We start from the raw sequence: 18509 nt of genomic DNA, 5'->3' as shown, positions 1-18509 counted from the left end.
TCTTGAACATTTGCAAGTTTGCAGAAAGGGCAAACCTAATTGTATCAAGAAGGTTAAAATGCTCATTTTGGCTGCCATTGTCACTTCCACTCTTGTGCATTATGAAGTCATATGAATTGAAAAGTGTTTTTGTTTTTTGTAGTCACTGTCTTCCTTAGAAAATAAACATTTCTGGACTTACTATACAATTCCTTCAAATGTAAAACAAGTGTAGTAGATACAGTACATTACTATTAGCATTTTATACAATATTAGCACTATTAGCACTATTCTGTTGCAGTTCTGTAAATTTTGTGGTGTTTCTCACATTTGAAAGAATTGTTATAACATATAACACAAAATCACAAAATCAAAATCTCAGCTTTACCCCTTCAGTGGGACGCGGTGGTGAAGGTTTAGCACTCGTAAGCAGTGAGGGAAGGTTGTCTAGTCCTCCGTAATAACAGCATTGGAATCTGTCGGTTGCAAGAACCTGGCTACTCTGTGTTGCCACATACATCAACTCCACTGAGCAGAAAATTAAAATGGAAATACAGGCCTTGAAGGACCGGTGATCTTGCTGACCCAAGTGTTATGATTTATGTGTGGTTCTGGATACCCACCATGGCTGAGTTATTCCTATTCAAGAACAAATTTGGTTGTCTTTTAGAAGTGTTAGCTTCCATTATTACAAATAATAATTCATGTATCAGAATAGTGAGTTGAAGCTGTGTTAGTGTTACACAATTTAGTCATGATAAATTGTTTACTTGGGCAATCTCAATGAGATAGTGTGCATATGTTCTTGGATTCAAATATTTTATTAAAATATGTTAATTAACCTTGTTTAATCTCAAGCTGCTAAATGCCACATAAGGTTGAAAGCAAGTGTCCTTCTGATGGAAATGTCATGTTTCAATGGGAAAATAAAACAAGCCTGATAATTGGAATATAAGATGACATTTACATTGACCAACATACAGGTTTATTATTATATTTTTTTCCCATGTTAGTAAGGTGCAATTGTGTCCTCCTGTTTAAAATCACCCGGACAAAGCTTTCCACAGCTAAAATACAGTACATGTCTTTGTACAACAATAGTTATGCCCCTGCTGTTAAATAAGCTGCCTCGGGAGTCAAGTTAACATGAATACACAAAAGTACATACAAACATTGAGTAAACAATGTCTGTCTTTGATGGTTTAATAAGCAATCTTGCTATGCACACACAGGAGAGGACAAAGCTGTCTAAAACATCTACAACGTTATCTAAAGCACCAAGGTAGCTTGTCCCAATTATAACAGACAGTCATTCATTGACCCATGAATCAAACTAGCTACATAATTTAGGTCTGAGCGTAAACCCCAGTTCCATATGACACTCCCTAGAGTTCTCTAATGTTTGTGAAAATGGACAAACACTTCTTTTATATTCCGCTTGTATATTAAACACAAATACAGCCATTGGCTAAATTAACATGTGCTGTGACATATGGCTTCCTCACCAGTGTGACTGTGGTCCAGTGAGATGCATGGAGTCTGATGACAGAGTGTTTTTGCAGACTCTGTGACTGGGGCAATATTGGTCTCTGTGGAGCCTCAGGTCTCCTGTGCCTTTCATGAATAAACAGCTAAGCAGCTTGTAATGGTGCCATTTAGGGTCTGGGCACTTCTGTTACACTCTCTTTTGCTGACCAGAGAACAACACACAGAAGTCAGCAATTCACAATTTGCTTCCAGAAAACAGGCGTTTGTTGCCCAGTACTGAGAAAAAAACTGTTCTATGGCATAAATGTATTATGTTATTAGATCAAAAATCAAACGAGCATGATTGACATTGATATGATTCCAATACACATCACTGGCAAGGCTCTCAATTCCAACAGTCGATTTAAAGTGATTTCGACAGTAAACCTAGGGACCGTCTCCGTGTCACTGGGCCACCTACTCCTGAAGGTTTGCAAACTGGTGGCATTTAGATGTTTTCCTGCTGTAAATGGGGAATATGGGAGTTTGTAGATGACTGGATGCCCATCCACCATTTGAGACTTTCAATGTAAACTGTCAATTTTGTCTCGTTGTCAATTTGTGCAAAGCAACTTTGCTGATACAGATTCTCAGTTAGCTTCCCTAACATCTGTTCAGGAGGGGGTGATGCACTGTACAGTATGTACACTGGGTCCACAGGTCCATTAGATGGTTAATGAGGTCTGATCACAGGGGAAACGGACTGTGACAAATGAAGAGATGTTCTAATGGATGGCTTACTGGATGGCAGCCGTGTGTATGGGTGCGTGTGTGTTGGGGCAAGGGGGGTGAGGGGGGGGGGGGGGTCCTTCCACATGTGCACTGAGCATTGCAACTCTATACAAACATCCATCTCAGTTCAGAAATGTTTAGGCTTATGTTTAAATAGTTAGAGATGAAACAGTTTAATGAATTAATACTTCATTTAGTTGCCCGTAGGAAGCAATTCATTCATACAGGAATGGACACAAGGGAGACGTAGAGGGCACCAAGACCCCTTTACTGTTTCACCTTTAAGAGTCTTAACTTCATGAAATATAAATGGCAGAGAAAACACGAAGGAAGCATGGGAAGGTTTTACTCACTAATCCTCCTTCACCTTCAGACTGGTCCGATTTCAAGTGTTGCTCTTGACTTTTGGTCCAGCTGGGGAACAGACCCAGGGCTTCAGCAGAACTATGACCAGACTGTCTTTTGTTTCCCTTCGTGGAATTGGGAAAGCTGTCAGCAATCCTTGTGTAAAAACGTGATTATTAAAAAAGAGTTATTTATTTGTTTGTCTGGTAGCTCCCATAAGAAATCCGAAAGGAAAGGTAATCCATGCCGAGATTATCTGTGCTTCTCATGTTGCACAGGTGCTAGGAGCTGATAGGACACAAAGTAATAGTCCAGTAAAACCTCCTGTGGAGATGGAGTACAGGGTGGCTCAGATAGCACAGCAGCAGCCGGCTGACGTGTCGACATCATGGCCACTCCACTATTCTCAATTTCCAATTGTCATATGCAGATGTTTGTCCCTATACAGTTATGTAACAAAATCTAGTGTCATATGATTTGAAATTATTCTTTTAAATCCATGACCTCATAGTAATGAAATTGTATGATGGAAATTGTAGGAAAATAGTGTTAATGTGGAGGGCTGAATTGAATTTCTCATGAATTGAAAGTGGGTACATATCAGATAAAGAAAGACAACTGTATACAAAATGACTATGTTATCATTTATTTATACCCCAATTTCTAGATCTTTCCTCATTTTAATACAGTATAGTGCTTTTTCATCTGGTTTGAAATATCTTTTTCCATGCTTTAGAGAGAAGAGAAAGAAAGAGAGCTCATGCATTAGCCGCACATTCTTGATGGAACAGGGCCAACATGCAAAGTGCATGAACCCATACAGAACTGCAGAGGAGTGGTCAGCCCTCCCAACTGTGGTCAGAGAATGCATAAATAGAACAGCCCACATTCTAATATAGTGCTTTCAAATGGTTTGGTCCCCTTTCGAGAATCGCCTGTCGCATATGACAGTATTCAAACATTTGTGTGTTACCAACAACCAGAGATCTACTGCAGTGCATGTCAAGTCAACATGCGTTTTCACATATCTTCAGAATAAGAGAATAAGCAGACATTCAAACATTTTTAAAGGATTTCTCAGACTGAGTGGAAAAAATGTTCATCAAGATGTTATAGAAATCAGATTGAGGTCAAGTAGATTCTCACAGAGTAAGAAGTAAAGAAACATTACTACACAAGGAGAAATAGGAGAAATAGTCCAAACAGTGTTAGGAAAGAACGAACATTAAACATTGAGATTGCTTGGCATAATAGAATCAGATTCAAACAGCAAGGAAATAAAACAGCACAATCATTTCAAGAATAAGAAACAAATAATTTGCATGTTTTGGGCATACTTCAAAACAACACAATAGTTCCTTTTATTTACACTATATCTACATACACAAATACCTGTAACACTTTAAAAAGGCAGGAGACAAAGGGGGTGAAAGTAAACGGGTAATTAAAATAAATAAAAAACATAGATGACATTTATAAATAAACATTACATTACAAAAACAAAATATAACTTTATGCTGACATCATCTTTGGTGAGCTTAAGTTAAGAATCACAAAGACATAACAGTATGCACCTCTTCCCTTATGTACAGAAAGAACCATGGTGGATTCTGGAAACTCTTTTTGGTGGAGAGATGCACTTCTACTGAGGAGTGAATTAACCTTATTAGGCTTGATTACATTAGCAATGATGTCAACAAATTGAATTCTACATCTCTTTCTTCTGTAGTGGTTCAGAAAGATAGTAGGGAAAATGGCCAAGTGAAATATTGACGGACGTGAACAGGGTATACGAACACCCTTTCTTTTATCATTCCATGCCATGGAATAGAAGCAAAGGAATATCAAGATACAGAAACAAAGCCATGAATAGAGTTTCTGTTGTGAGGAAAATTTCAATCGTCTCACATTTTGACAAGTGCTAATCAGTGCAATGCTTTAAAATTCACAGTAAAAAATCCCAATGGCAAATTGAATACATTGCCTTAAAAGTGCAAGGCAAGACATTTAAAAATTAACGTGTTGTGAATATTTTGGAGAGGTATGTTTGAAGGTGTACTTACTAAATATGCAGTGTCTAGGCAAGTTTCAATCAATAAACTCACCGCATCAGAGACAGAGAGAGAAAGAGAGAGAGAGAGAGAGACAGACACCCTACAGGGATGGACTACAGAGAATGCATGGGTCAAACAGCTGTTCGTTTTCCATGCCCGTCTTTTCGCCATTTCCCACAACACAAGCTACTCAGGAGAGAACTGATCCTGTTCGATGGGCTTTTTCACCCAGGCACCCAGTCCTGCTTTGTGGAAGGCCTTGATGAGAGCTTGCTTGGCAGCGTGGTACTCCAATGCAGCTTGTTTGGCTTCGTGGTAAGACCCTGGTTTGGCCATTTTAATTCTCAGGGTATTTGAGAGCTTAAGCAGGAAAAAAGAGAGGTTTCAGTTGAACAAAATCTATTACATGAGCAACCCAAACATATTCAATTTGGATCCGTTCTATATACCGATATCATGCTATATTGCACAACTTTACTATGTGCAAATGGTGATTTGTACATTGTTTTCCGGTTCCGGTAAAATTTCCTGTGTAAATACTTGTTGGGTTGAGTGCTGAAATCAACTTAGTCCAAGGTACCTTGCAGTGAAGGCGGACCCAGCGGTTGAACAAGGCGTACTTGCACAGCCTGGATGGTCGTCCCAGATCATCCTTCCCAGTGGTGGCGTTGATCACCTCCAGGGCCTGGTCCCCCACAGTCCAGTTCACACTGAAATTCGGGGCTTTCCCTGGCTGTCGAGCTTCTGCGTTGCTTATGCCTGCAGAAAAAATAAAGAATTCACTCATCTAAAAAGTTAACGCTTTCTAAACTTAATATTATAATAATATAATATGAGATGGGGGTTGTAAGGACAGGCATCGGTGGTATTAGTAAACACTGAGATAATGTTGATGTATGGGTGTGTGCTGCAAAGACATATTACAGCTCTTTGATTTCTACAGGCTCAATTACCTTCACTTGGTCTTGTACCAGCTGCGGCTAACGAGCTAATTTGGCAAGCAGGCGGTGAGAAGACCCAAGGCCAAGAAGTCACTTAAATGCCAAAAGTGAAGCTGTCTACCTACACTCTGTTACTAATCACATAACTTTATCTGAGTGGGGAAAATGGTACAATGAAGTAGGTATTCTGTTTAAGGCTAGCTCCTCTGTCTTTTCCGACACAATGTATGCAGGTTTTTTGACAGGATGTCTGTAGGCTTGTTAACAGGATGTACAGTATGTAGGCTTGGTGAGAAGATGCAGGCTTCTTGACAGGAAGTAGACAATTTTGGTGACAGGAAGTGAGGAGTGCTCACCACTGAGGAGTGGACGGTTCAGGCTGAAAGGCAGTGGGAGGTCCTCAATGTCGGCAATCCTCTGGTACATGGCACGGGACAAGTGGTCGGCGTGGTACAGACTGCCCAGGATGATGCTGGAGAAGTAGATGGGCTCTGTGAAGAAGCTCATCAGGGAGCCCTGGATGCCAACCACGTTCCACCTGGGGGGAGAGAACAACAGGAAGTAGGATCTTCATCTTTTCAGAGAACACCATGTGTGAGCAGTGCTGGTCACAAGACAACTCATGGAGCCTACGTATGTGAGGGCGAGAAGTAACTAAGTAAAAACTCCACTTGAAGTTTCTCTCCTTGCAGAGCTGAAAAACAGGCAACAAATGGCTTTGGGTGAAGAGTTTCTGAAAAAAACATTGAAAGAAAATAAATAATAATCTGGAGCAAAATCTAAAAATCAACAATATTGTTTTCTGAGAACCCTTTTGGCAGTGTGGAGCTGTAGCAAGCCCCAGGGGTTTTCTAGCAGGGCTCAAAGTCTCTGCTGAGATTAATCAAAGAGTCTAATCAAAGCCTGTGGCCTAATCACACCTGGAGGACTGCTCGTGGAGAAAAACACGAGTGATTGGGACATGAGAGAGCGAGACAGTAGCCTGCAAAAAAAAAGAAGGAAGAAACCGCATACAATCACAATCATTTAAATAGCATCTCATTCACAGGGCAAAAGCGCCTCTCATCACCGTGGAGTGGAGTGTGGTGTTGAACAAAAGCAGGCCTCCAACAGCGAGGCCTATTATACCTTATTCCCTGCCATGAATTTGAAGAGTGACAAACAGCCCAAGCCCTGTATATTGATTGCATAATCAGACTGTTTATATATGTTCAACGCATTCCCTTAAACAGGAACTATTTGCTCCCTGGTATCCATCAAGCGCTTCCCACTGAACGATCCCATTGTCTGAGGCGCTGCACACGCACACCACTTTGATGGGAACGGTTAGAGGAAGTAGCTGATGTACGGCCGCCAGACATACAGACCTGGATATCTTGTCGCTACAGGACATGGTGAGCAGCCGCTCGCCCTGCAGAACCCCGTCCCAGGTCTGGATGGTGTTGCTGGATCTCACGGGGATGGTGCCCTCCCCAGACTCGATCTTGGTCCGCAGTTGACCGCGAGCTTTCCTGTTGGGGTGTCGGTCTCCTTGATCTGTAGGGGTAAAAGAGAGCCGGGCTGTATTCAGTTGAAATGCCAATGTCACACAGTCACGGTAAAAATGTTCCTCGACTTGTTAGTTTATGATAAAGATTAGGTCTGGTGTCTAAAACAGGGTGGTTGATGCGAGAGTCAGGGGAAAGGTTAGCGACTTGAGGAGGTTGGTATGGGGGGAAGGTTTCCCTCACCCTCCACTCCTGCCTCGTGGGGTGAGAAGATGCGGGCGTCTCCACATGGTGACGTGCTGATGTAGAGGTGGAACTGGACATTCTCCTTCAGCCGGAAGCCATGTTTGTCACATCTGGCAAAGATGGACTTCTGGTGCTCCTCTCTGCTGCTACTGCATCACGAAAGAACACAGACGAGGGAAAACACAGGCTTGCTGAGAACAAACATACACCACCAGCAAAATTCTAATGTTCTAGTGACTACAAAAAAGGATTGAGCTTTGGCTGAAACGATGACTGTTTTAATGTAAACATTTCAGGTTAACCAGAGCCTCCTCCTGCACACATTTCTATCAGGCAATCTTGACATTTAACACAATGTTCTTTACGACATAAATCCTACCAGTAGTTCACGTCACTAACCCCTCGCAACAATCTGTTAAATATATATTAGAGAACCCTCTGGGCGTGCACTCTTTTCTGTAGCAGTAGGGGTGGCGAAGGATTGGAGCTTACCTGAGGAAGTGCTCCAGCTGTGTGTACAGGTACCTAATGAGAGAGCGGCGAGCGATGATCTCAGCGTGGCAATCGTTGAGCGCCAGGCCGCGGTCGCTCATGTACTCGCCGTTTATACACTTGGTCCCCGTGGAGACACAGATCACCTGGGCTTCCTTGACGTCAGTGCCTGTGTAGGAGGGTCGTGGAAGGGAAGGTGTTTAAACAGAGCGCAGGATACAGGCCTGCCTCCTACCCTCAACCAGACCTATTTGGATTTGCAAACAAACTGTAAACTGTGGGAAGTATCTGAAGGTAAATGCATCATGAATAATACATAAACGTTGAGTAATATCAAGTCCTTATTGGATGTAATGGAGCTCTTAATCAGAGTGTGGGCCCCATTTCATTGTGGGTCTGGGAGCGGGGAGAGAGGGAGGGGGATTTGACAGAGAAAGAGAGCCTACTGTAACAATACCTGTTGTCATAACGACACCGGCCAGGACTTTCCGCCGAGCATGCGGAGACGTGAAGTTCTCCGTCAGCTCGCTGAACTTGTCAACCACCAGACGGGAGACGGCGTCTGCCAGGACCTGAGACAAACAGCCAGCCAAATATCACACGCATCATCTCCACACCGGGACACAGGGTGTGCTGCTGGGACTGGCTTTGCTGCTGAAGTTTATATTATTCCAACATTAAGCATTTTAATATATCCCAAATTCCTTCTTTTTTAGTTTGTTTAGAATAGACTGATGCAATCTTTGGGCAAAAGGGAACACAAAAATTGAATGAATGATACATGTATTGAGTAGTTTCACTGATCATCGGCATCTGAACTGACATGCCTTAAGATGAGAGAATGCAAAACAAATAAGGAAAAGACGAGAGAATAGCCTGAAGCCAAACAAAGTACATCAGAAAGAAATGTTGTTGCTCCTAATGCTGATTTTAAGCACCCTTAAAATCCACATGAACTCTCCAGAAACTAATATCTTTCAATGAAAACAAAAATAAATCCAGTTTGTACAGTATAATACATGCAGACCACAAGTGATAAACTTACCCAAAGAAGGTCAAATTAAAAGAGTTGTCTTACTTATTACTACCAAATCAGCAAAACTGTTTCAAATTTAGCAGGGTTTGCATGGGGCTGAATGACATGTCTCTGAAGGCTTAGGGGAGATCAGCAAATCACCTGCTTCATTGACCGATCTGTTCAGAACCAGCCAAACAGGATTGGTTTTGTTTGATCAATAGCAATGTTTGAATAGCATTCAGGTGGTGATGTTAATTAAGATTACAGTTTACTTTCCCCTCTTTGTTATCAGAGCACGGGGGATTATGGCAGGGATTAAGTGATGTGTAAATAGATTTCCTGTACACAAAGCGTGAACTCCCAGGCTTATAAATGCCACTTTCTTTCAAAGCTTTCTCAATTTTCAATTAAAGGCTGTCGGATAGGATAATGAGGGGTGACAGTTGATAGAGCCCCACGTCAGTTAAAGAGACAGGATTTAAACTTGGAGTGCACTGGACTGCATTACAGGATCAAACTAACCGACATCTCTAGCCGGTTTGTCACATACACAAATTAGCGGCTGTTTTTAACGGTCGAGCTTTAGCAGAGCCCTGACTACAACAGAGGAGTCGTTAGACTGCCAGGCGTTCTGCACTGACAGCAGGTGTCTTACCTGCGGCAGGTGCAGCTGGAGGCCCTCTCGGGGGATGGGCTGGCGGGACGGCGTCTGGTCCAGCTGCATGTTAAAGAGAGCAGAGAGAGCGGCCTGGGCGGCTCGCGCCTTGGCAAGCTTCTTATTGCGGCCCGAACCTTGGAAGTTCTGCGTGTCTACCGTCACGGACATGACAAAGTTCTTGGCGTGACTCTCCCCGCTCTCAGACACAAAGTCGTACTTGAGGCCCGGGCGTAGCTCGTTGAGGATCATGACTGGGTTCTTGCCGCTAGAGGGGCAGGTGAAGGCCGAGGGGACGGGGAGCGGGGACTGGGCCAGGCCGTTGGAGCTGGGGGCGCCTAGCAGGGCAGGGTACTCCAGTCCCAGGGGGTTCAGGGACCCGTTGCCATTGGAGCCCAGGTAGAAGGAGTCCTCCGGCGGGGCCGACGTCTCAAACCCATTGAACAGCATGTCTGGGAAGTCGGCCTGGTCGGAGGTGAAGTCTGTGTTCACCGTGAGAGTCCGCCCCATGGCCATGTGCGCCTCCGAGGCGTTGGGGAACTGGACGAAGGAGCGCAGGGCTTTCTCCGCAGCGTTCAGCTTGGCCTTCTTCTTGGTGGGTCCAGAGCCCTCGAACTGCTGCCCGTTGACCTCCACATTCATGACAAAGACGGGCGCGTGAACGGGCCCCGTCTGGGACAGCAGCTTGTACTGCAAGCCCGGCTTGATCTCATTCAGCTGCATCAGGGCATTCTTGGGGAGAATGGGCCCTGGCGTTTTCTTACGCTTCTTGGGCCTGTACTTGGAGTGAGCATGCCCATTATTGCCCTCCTCTAGGGGCCGTTTCCTGCCTCCCCCAGCACTCCCATTGGGGATCTGTGCTGCCTCACCTGCCCCCTCTTTGGAGGACACGTTGTCCAGGTTGCGATTTTCCTTAACATCAGTGCTGCATGAACCTGCGGTGCCCAGAAAGAGTAACTTACAACGCCTTCGTTGCAGGATCTTGTAAATGTAAAATTTAGAGATTCCTTTATCTCTCTTTGTAACTGAACAAGTGATGTGTGTTCCTCAATACATCAGGTTTGAGCATAGCTAGGCAAACTTAAATGAATACGGTCAATACTGATACATAAACCATACTTATTAGCTTGCTGATGAGTTAACGTTACAAAATTAATGAATGCTGTTTAAAGTAAATTTCACAGTAAAAAGGAACAGTACATGAATAACACGTACTCCAATAATTTTCCATTTGTTACGTCAATGTTATCAAGAACAAATAGAAAGGAAAGGCAGAATATAAGTCTTCCTATCCACTGCAAACCACCATCAATCCAAACAATAAAATATTTACAATAGAGAAAGGCTCATTCCTGACTCAGTACCCTCAATCTACAGCTTACATCATGTTCTTGCTTGCTCTCCCCCATTTGTTAGGACCAAGCTCAGAACAGGAACTGTCACTGTAAATGAACTACAGTGTCGTTTTTTTAATCAAAATGATACGAGGACACTGTGTTAGAGCTGTCAAAGGAACACATATCACCAGGTCCTGTTAACAAAGCAGATGGAACTGTGAGTAAATTTTCATTTATAACATCCTCCAGCAAAAGCTCGATAGGTTACTCCTTTCGGCGCTCAAGAATAGAAGAACGATCCTTTTATAAAATGCAGGTGTAAACGTTAGGGGGGGCCTGGAGAGAAGAGTGGCAATTGAGAACATCACACCCCATAATTTCGGAGTGCATGAGAAATTCAGAGAAACAACAACATTAGCATAAGGTGTCTGTGTCACTTAAAAAAGCACCCCTTTTAATTATTCCTGCTGTTTCAGGGAGCTAATTCCAGTAAGAAAAAACACATTAGACATACAGTGAGCATTCACAGATGCTGGGGAAAAAGGGTGTTTCAAGTGCCGAGTGTGTCACACCAAAAGTGTAAAAAAATTATGCGAGTGACAGACTGATAGTTGTTCATGTGCCAAAGCAAACAGATTGTTTTGTTGGAGGCCAACGCGTGCAGACCAGTACGTCATTCAGAAAATAGGAGCACAGAGCATACAGACAGAAAACCAAAGAAATTGTCTGGGTTTGCAATTACAGTATATTAAGCAGATAACAAGCATGCACATGGGAAACACAATGCTACCAATGCCCAGCACCACAAGGAAGAGGGGAGTCAGGTCTGTTGAGGATGGGGGAGTGCTGTCTGTTGGTAGAAGGCGGGGGAGGGCATTGCGACACCACCGGAGCAGCAGAGTTAAACCATGCCCGGCTTGAAAGCGTCTCTCAGAAAGCCCTTGGATAACCTTCACAACGACCAGCTCTCCCCACGCCACCGGCACTCACTGTGCTGTCCGGCCTAATCCACACCCTCTCACCCTGTCCCCATGTCTGGGCCGGGCCTGGTTAACGGGGAGCTGGGGAGGATTACGGCTGTCCTAACACACACAATAAAGTGTAAAGTGTGTAATGGGATCCATTTGATAGTCCTAGAGTACAGCACTGGCAGCCAAAAGCAGAATGCTGAGTTTGCCATCTGCTTCACTTCTGTGAGCACGCAGGCCGCCCTTTCCTCTGTCCATCACTAAGGAATGATACAGCCATATGGGCCTGAAAATGACTTTGCCTCTCAGCCCTTTCAGAGGATGTTTCATCAGATTTATCGGGTATGTTTCAAAACTGGTAGCTGGGCTTCTTGAGGATTTTTTGTACACTGCATGCTCGTGGCTTTAATATGTTGAGATAACAACTCCAATATGAATGCTTTGAGGTGCCAGAGAAGCATTTTCTTGTTGTTGCTGACTTCAGCCCGGCAGGATAACATTTATTCCACATCTATTCTTCCCATAAACTCCATTCAGTCCTAAGTGGTGAAGATGGCTTGGAGTTGAAATTGAGTGCCTCTCTCTCTGAATCTGGAGAGGTGGGGAGAGGTGTGTGTGTGTTTGTGTGTATGTGTGTGGGGGGGGGGGGTATGCGGGCTTTAGGGGCTTCTGGGTGAAGAGCAGCGGGGTCAAGCTTAGAATCCATCTTTAAAAAGGTTCTGAAAATAATGCAGGAGATCCCCTTCTGACCTGCGGATTAAACTGATCCTGCCTCCTGAGCCGCCAAAAATACCTGGACGCCTCTTTCTTAAGGAAAATCCTAGACACATCAATGAGGAACAGAAAACCCCATTTGTGCACCCCTTTCTATTCTTGTAAAAAATATATCGTATTACTCACAGCGGTATGACAATGAGATCCACATTGCCGAAACATTGCTGTTGTTTGTAAAGTGCCCCCTAGTTTGTTCATACTGTGCGGTGTCACTAATGTACAATCACATTTTGTTCAGAGAGTGCTTCACTAATAAACGTAAATAAACTAAATAAATCTTTATTTGGGAGAGAGGGACTCACTCATGCTCTCCTCCTCGTCCCCCTCCATGGTGTGGAACCTGGGCTGGTTACGGGGCTGCCGCAAGCCAGCTCGACCTGGAGGACAAACACAAACACTGTCAGGCTGTACGGAGGCTACCAAGTGAGAGTCAAAAATGACTATCATCAACAGATCCAGACAAGCATCACACAGAGACATGGAGTAGTTCTCCCCACTCAATACCTGTGACATTGATGGCTTGTACCATTGCCACTGAACACACCTAAGAGGAACCTTGTGCAGTGTCTATAGTTTTAAGGAAGCTTTATCCAGCCACACACCCATACTAAATCTTCCGACAAAGGCAGGAAGGGGGTAAAGAGCTTTAAGTGGAAAATTGAGCTGGAAGCCGCTGTATAAATATTCAGCTGTGGGACTAATCTGGCCCGTGCTGACAGGACATAATAACCAGAGCAGTTTTTTGTGACTTTCATATCCATTCCATTACCCCTCATTTTCGACAGCTACTCCTAAATGCGCTAGGGTTCACACGCTGTATGTAGATCATTTGAGCATTCACAGCAATATAGCACTGAAATACATCTAACCCATCAAAGGTTGTTTTTTTCTTCTTCATATTGCAGAAGTGACCAATCCTTATACACCTGTGCCGAGCCTGCAGTTTACTGTAGCACAGAATGTTCAGGGAGTATCAGCTGCCTTAAACTACCAAACCGAAGTCTGGAAAGTGTCTGGGACCAATGTGCATGACGGTGATAGCCACAGGCTGAGCCACCTGAGGGAGAGTGCTAACCAGAGATACTATATCACCACACAAGCAGACAGAGAGAATGTCAATATAAGGCTAAGGGAAGAGAGAAGAGGAGGAAATCAGTAATATAATTGTATATTATTAATAAATATTGACCTTTAGGACGTGTGATTCAATTTCCCCCAGAACACTTCGAGACATGCAGTCAGAGAAAGCAGCAAAATATGTCAATCCTGTTCTGAACAGAAAACCTGGAAAAAAGCTAATGGTAATATATCTATTATTATGTTAGTATTTTAAGGGACACAAAAGTTCATATCTGAAACAGCTCCTGGCCTAGCCAGACAGCTTTGTGTTTCATGGGAGGGCAAATTTCCTCAGTTGCCAACTGCAAATAAGATGAAGAAAATAGACTTAACACATTGACTGTACTAAGGTTTCTCTGAACACAGTGTACACTGATCAAATGTACCATAGCTTCACATTTTTTTAACATACCGACGCCAAAAAATAGCAGGGGTTTTGAAATGGATACAATGTTGACAGATATACATGCGGATTTGGAAAGTGTAATTGGCACTCTCAGATGAAAGTCTTCCTTGAGTCGTGTCAGAGTGGAACTGATCTGCTGCGGTGACGTTTGCCTGGTGACAATGCTTTGAAGTGGATGCATCCGATAAGCCGCACCCCAGAAAACAGGCCGCTTCAGCAGAATCAGTCAGGCAGCTAGCTGGCACATACAAGCTTGTTATTAGGGAAATACACTGACCTGAACACTTCAACAGAGCTCTTTCAAGAGGGAGATTCAACAAGATACGGAGGCCCACAATAACTTTCTACAAACTATTCCCCTTCTATAAACCGTTCTTAGATTCTAAAGCCATCAGAAACTACAGTGAAGAAGTATAAAAGAACATTCATAGAAAAAAAAAGAAGCTAATATCAAACTCTGGTGATGTTTGACAGTCAGTTATATTCTGAGGTTACCAATTCTTTTGTTTACCCCATTGCCCCATTTTCTGTTAAAATGTTCATCTACAGTCAATAAAGTCACTCGTTTTCGAATGTTTATGTGAATAGAACAAGGGAGGGTTAGTAGAATGGTAATTGTAGCACTGTCATTACCAGAATAGCACTGTCATTGATAGCAGAGCTTCCTAACTCATCGTACAAATCATCCTTCCAGTGTAACCTCATCACACCCACCATATCTGCTTCTTGTCGCAGAGCCATCACCACCCCCCCTCCCCCCCCACCCACCCCCACAGTTCTGAAAAATACCCGACACCACGGTTTCCCCTCCTGAGCAGCTGCCCTTCTCACCGATAAGGGGACGTAGTGCTCCTGTTATTCACGTTGGGTTAATCAGGGAACTGCCACTCTACATGTCATCCACAGACATAAATAAATAAATGCCCCAGGGGAAAAAATTGGCTGATAATTATCACCTCTTCTTTTCCTGACAGACAGGGAGAGGGTGCGGGAAGGGGGAGCGGGGGGCTTCTCAGCCCAAGATCTTGCAACCAAGGGTCATATTCCCAGAATGCCCTTGTGCTTTATCTGTGAAGCTTCCTGACAGAGAGCAGAGGGACATCCGCAGCACATTAGCATGACTGAAGATAATGTGGACGTCTGCTTGCTTCCTTCCTTTTCTCCAAATGTCAGCTTTGTTACCTTCCCTTGTTTCATAGGCAAAAACTGGGGGGGAAAAAACACTTTGCTCCCTGGCCTTCAATGCTTAATGACTTTATTCAGAAAGTAAGATTTCCAGTCATTAAGTCCACGGGCAGCAGTGTAAACGTGCCGGCTAGCTAGGCCTAAAGCACAGAAATCAGTGAATATAACAATAAGAATGATGTAACAGCGATGTAACAATGAGGTGCAGTAATGTGCTCCAATCATTTCCTGCAGAAAAAGCAAAAGCGGCTGCTACGAATACAAGTCAATGTAATAACTGTAAACGACATGTCGAAGGTACAGTACTGAGCCAGAAATAAGACTGAGGGTAGGCCAGCTTCAGAACTGAAGGCCAGGGCACACCTCGCACCACAGGCCTGAGGGGCTCATTTAATCACAACTGCTGTATTTATGAGCGATGGTCGGCCGTTGGAGTGTCATAATGACTTTTCTATGTGCAGCCGGATAGGACGCGGGCTGGGTGTAAGCTGAGGTTGGCGGTCAGGCCACAGACGGATGGGGACCTCCAGGTAACACATGGCATTCTCAATCAGCCCATGATCTAACGTTAAGCCATCCTCCAGCCATCCCGCCAGCTCTCCTCCGCCATCAGCTACAGTTAGGCCATACATTACACTGCAGGTAATGAACAGTATGGAAATATATGCATAGGAAGTGTTTATCACCTCAGGGATGACTGACCAAGTGGTCACATACAGTGCAGTGGGAAATATCTCACCAGCCACTGTCAGGCCTTTCCTTGTGTGATCCATCTTTGACATTGCAATGAAGGACATTGCATGAGGAGATAAAGCAAAGATATACACTTGTAAAGATATAGGAATATATGGCCAAATTTAAACCTGCTGTGAATTTCTTATATATTTGATTCATCATGACATTTAGAGTAACATCCAATGTACTATTTGACCCCACTTGTATTAGGTGCTTGGGGTTAAGTCTGACTCGCAACTTTAAACAGAATGGTCGGCAACATCTTTATTCAAGAACAAGTCACACAAACTCAATTAGAACCGAGGGCCTGCTAAGCAGCTTTTCCTTGGTGAAAAGGCACAGAGCAGACTTTTCGCGCTAACTGACAAGATTGGCGTAGCAGGCCTCACTCTCGGCCTGTCTAATCTCTTCCCTGTGAGCAGAAAATGGCCTTGTACCACTCTGCCACTCAGCTGCGTCCCTCCAAACATTAGAAGTGACAATGTTATCAGCCAGCCAGGCCGTCGCCTCGCTGCCTCCTTTGTGTGAGCTGGATGGAGGCAGACCGAGGCTTAGGTTGTCATTCTCCAGATAATGGAGGCAGAAATTAACTGAGAGGAGAGAAAAATGTCAACAAATGTAGTTCTCGGACTGTTTGTGTGTACGATGTTGACAAACAGGGTAACAGAGAGACTTGGAAGATTCTGAAGTAGCTTTCTGTTCCAAGTTCAAAGCTCAAAAGATATCAGTGGCACATCCAGTACATGAATCTAAACTGAAGCTTAAAGCTATTCATGCTAAACGGTTGCGTATTCAAAACATAATTATCTTGAGAGCATTTAAGCATATTATTACAAGCGTTGAGGAACAATATATTTAGCATAATGTATTTTTAGTCATTTTGATCACCAAGCTTTCACCAATTACAAGCATACACTAACTACAGCCCAAAACAACTTATTTTCATTTTTAAGTATATTTCATCTACTTGGTTTTTATAGCTTGCTAAAAAAGACTTGGTCCCAAGAGGCCCATTTCACACATCCAACATCTGAGTATTTGGGCTTTCATGAATAACATCTTGCCGTGTGATGGAATGCTGTTGACTGAAATCTGACATCCTGTCTTTTTGTCTAGTATGCTAAACAAGAGAGATAATATCTCGAGCTGAAGTGGCGGTAATGTCCTCCATGGCAGCAGTGTGCACACTAACAGGTTCCTGAGGAGGACCCTGGAGAGTTGGAGACGGAGATTAAAAACGGATATATACAGTAGACTGTGAGGCACGTCCCGTGCAGAATCAGCCGACACTAACGAACCGAAATGTATTTATACTTCACGGCGCATCATCAAATCTCCAAATGAATGTACTGTTGCACACATATACACAATCCCATCAATCGGAACGATCAAAGCTATGGAGAAATGAGCTCAGTGGCTGGATTGGAACCCTACATACCTTCTGTCATTGCTTTGACGACGGCACCTACAGAGAGAGGAGAAAATAAGAATATCATTATTATTGAAATATAATAATAACAATATTCCACAATGCCTGCACTACTGCTAAGCCAGATAAATATGTGGATTTGAAGTTTCAACAGGTAGTTCGAGGCTGAAGCTAGTGTGAAGCTGAACAGAACATGCAGCGGTGGGCTCTATCACCTAGCCCACGCGTGGAGGTAGAACGTGGGGCGCGGGCCAGAGTCGGACCCTGCCAGACAGGGGCATCCAGCCGGGAAGGAGACAATGATAAATGGATTCAGGAGACGGCTGTGGTGATGGGAGCGAAGTAGAACCACAGCCGAGAGGGAATTCTCCAAACAACTGACAGGAGCCCTCCCCAGCACACCAACACAAACAGGTCGATTTGGGAGGAGGGGGTGGGGGGGTGGGGTGGGCAACAGGAAGCTTCCTTAAACATGCCTGCGGCAGCATCGCTACATTTCTCAAACCCGTACTATCCCCCCACCCCAAAGAACTGGCCTCTTTTTCTTCTGTCAGACGCCCTCCAGTCCAGACGTGACTGATCAATATGCCATGTTGAGGGGATGGCATACCAAAAATGATTCACACACTAGATTTTACAGGAAATCTCAGAATCTGGCTGCACACACAACGATACAATCTTTGTAATCTTACACAACTTGTCATTCACCATTCATTTGTCAACCATTATGATTTTAACTCACTGGCACTTGGGTACATGTTGCCTGGAAAAACTGAGTGAACTTAAGACATTTCAACATAGAAATTCAACAATAGCTTATTGCTTGACCTTTTCAGCTTGTCAGATACAAATGGTGTGGCTATTAACCTAAGAGTATACCTTTAAGAGTCTCCTTTTACTTTCAATGCAATGAGAAGTAAATGGAAATGTGACATTTAAGCCAAAAATCTAAAATAAATAAATAATACCCTTAGCATAAATTGAAGCCAAGAAACCCTAAAAAAACAGTAAAACCTCAACAAAATAAATACTGCTATGTACTTTTCATCATCCCATTTCATTGAGGATGAGGAGGGAGTG

At 43.7% G+C, this 18509-nt stretch overlaps 1 protein-coding gene across 6 annotated transcripts in view; it reads right to left on the bottom strand.

Annotated features, from left to right (window-relative positions):
- Positions 1 to 3920: 3920 nt before the first annotated feature.
- The window catches only part of adarb1a (adenosine deaminase RNA specific B1a), a 31960-nt gene continuing 17371 nt past the window's right edge, over positions 3921 to 18509 (bottom strand). For 3 of the 6 annotated variants that reach the window (XM_062446464.1, XM_062446465.1, XM_062446462.1), the window contains 10 exons: positions 17439 to 17465; positions 12858 to 12932; positions 9477 to 10411; positions 8261 to 8375; positions 7804 to 7972; positions 7309 to 7460; positions 6946 to 7114; positions 5935 to 6116; positions 5218 to 5396; positions 3921 to 4997 (listed from right to left, as the gene is read on the bottom strand). In XM_062446464.1, the coding sequence (XP_062302448.1) occupies positions 4824 to 4997; positions 5218 to 5396; positions 5935 to 6116; positions 6946 to 7114; positions 7309 to 7460; positions 7804 to 7972; positions 8261 to 8375; positions 9477 to 10411; positions 12858 to 12932; positions 17439 to 17448 (2160 nt within the window). In that variant the 5' untranslated portion in view covers positions 17449 to 17465 and the 3' untranslated portion in view covers positions 3921 to 4823. The remainder of the gene's footprint in view (positions 4998 to 5217; positions 5397 to 5934; positions 6117 to 6945; positions 7115 to 7308; positions 7461 to 7803; positions 7973 to 8260; positions 8376 to 9476; positions 10412 to 12857; positions 12933 to 17438; positions 17466 to 18509) is intronic. The other 3 variants (XM_062446463.1, XM_062446467.1, XM_062446466.1) reach the window with 3 other exon arrangements.

Source organism: Osmerus eperlanus, chromosome 21 (assembly GCF_963692335.1).
Source record: "Osmerus eperlanus chromosome 21, fOsmEpe2.1, whole genome shotgun sequence".
NCBI classification, from domain to species: domain Eukaryota; kingdom Metazoa; phylum Chordata; class Actinopteri; order Osmeriformes; family Osmeridae; genus Osmerus; species Osmerus eperlanus.
Note: the sequence above shows the minus strand (reverse complement) of the source record. Positions and strands in the feature narration are given on the sequence as shown.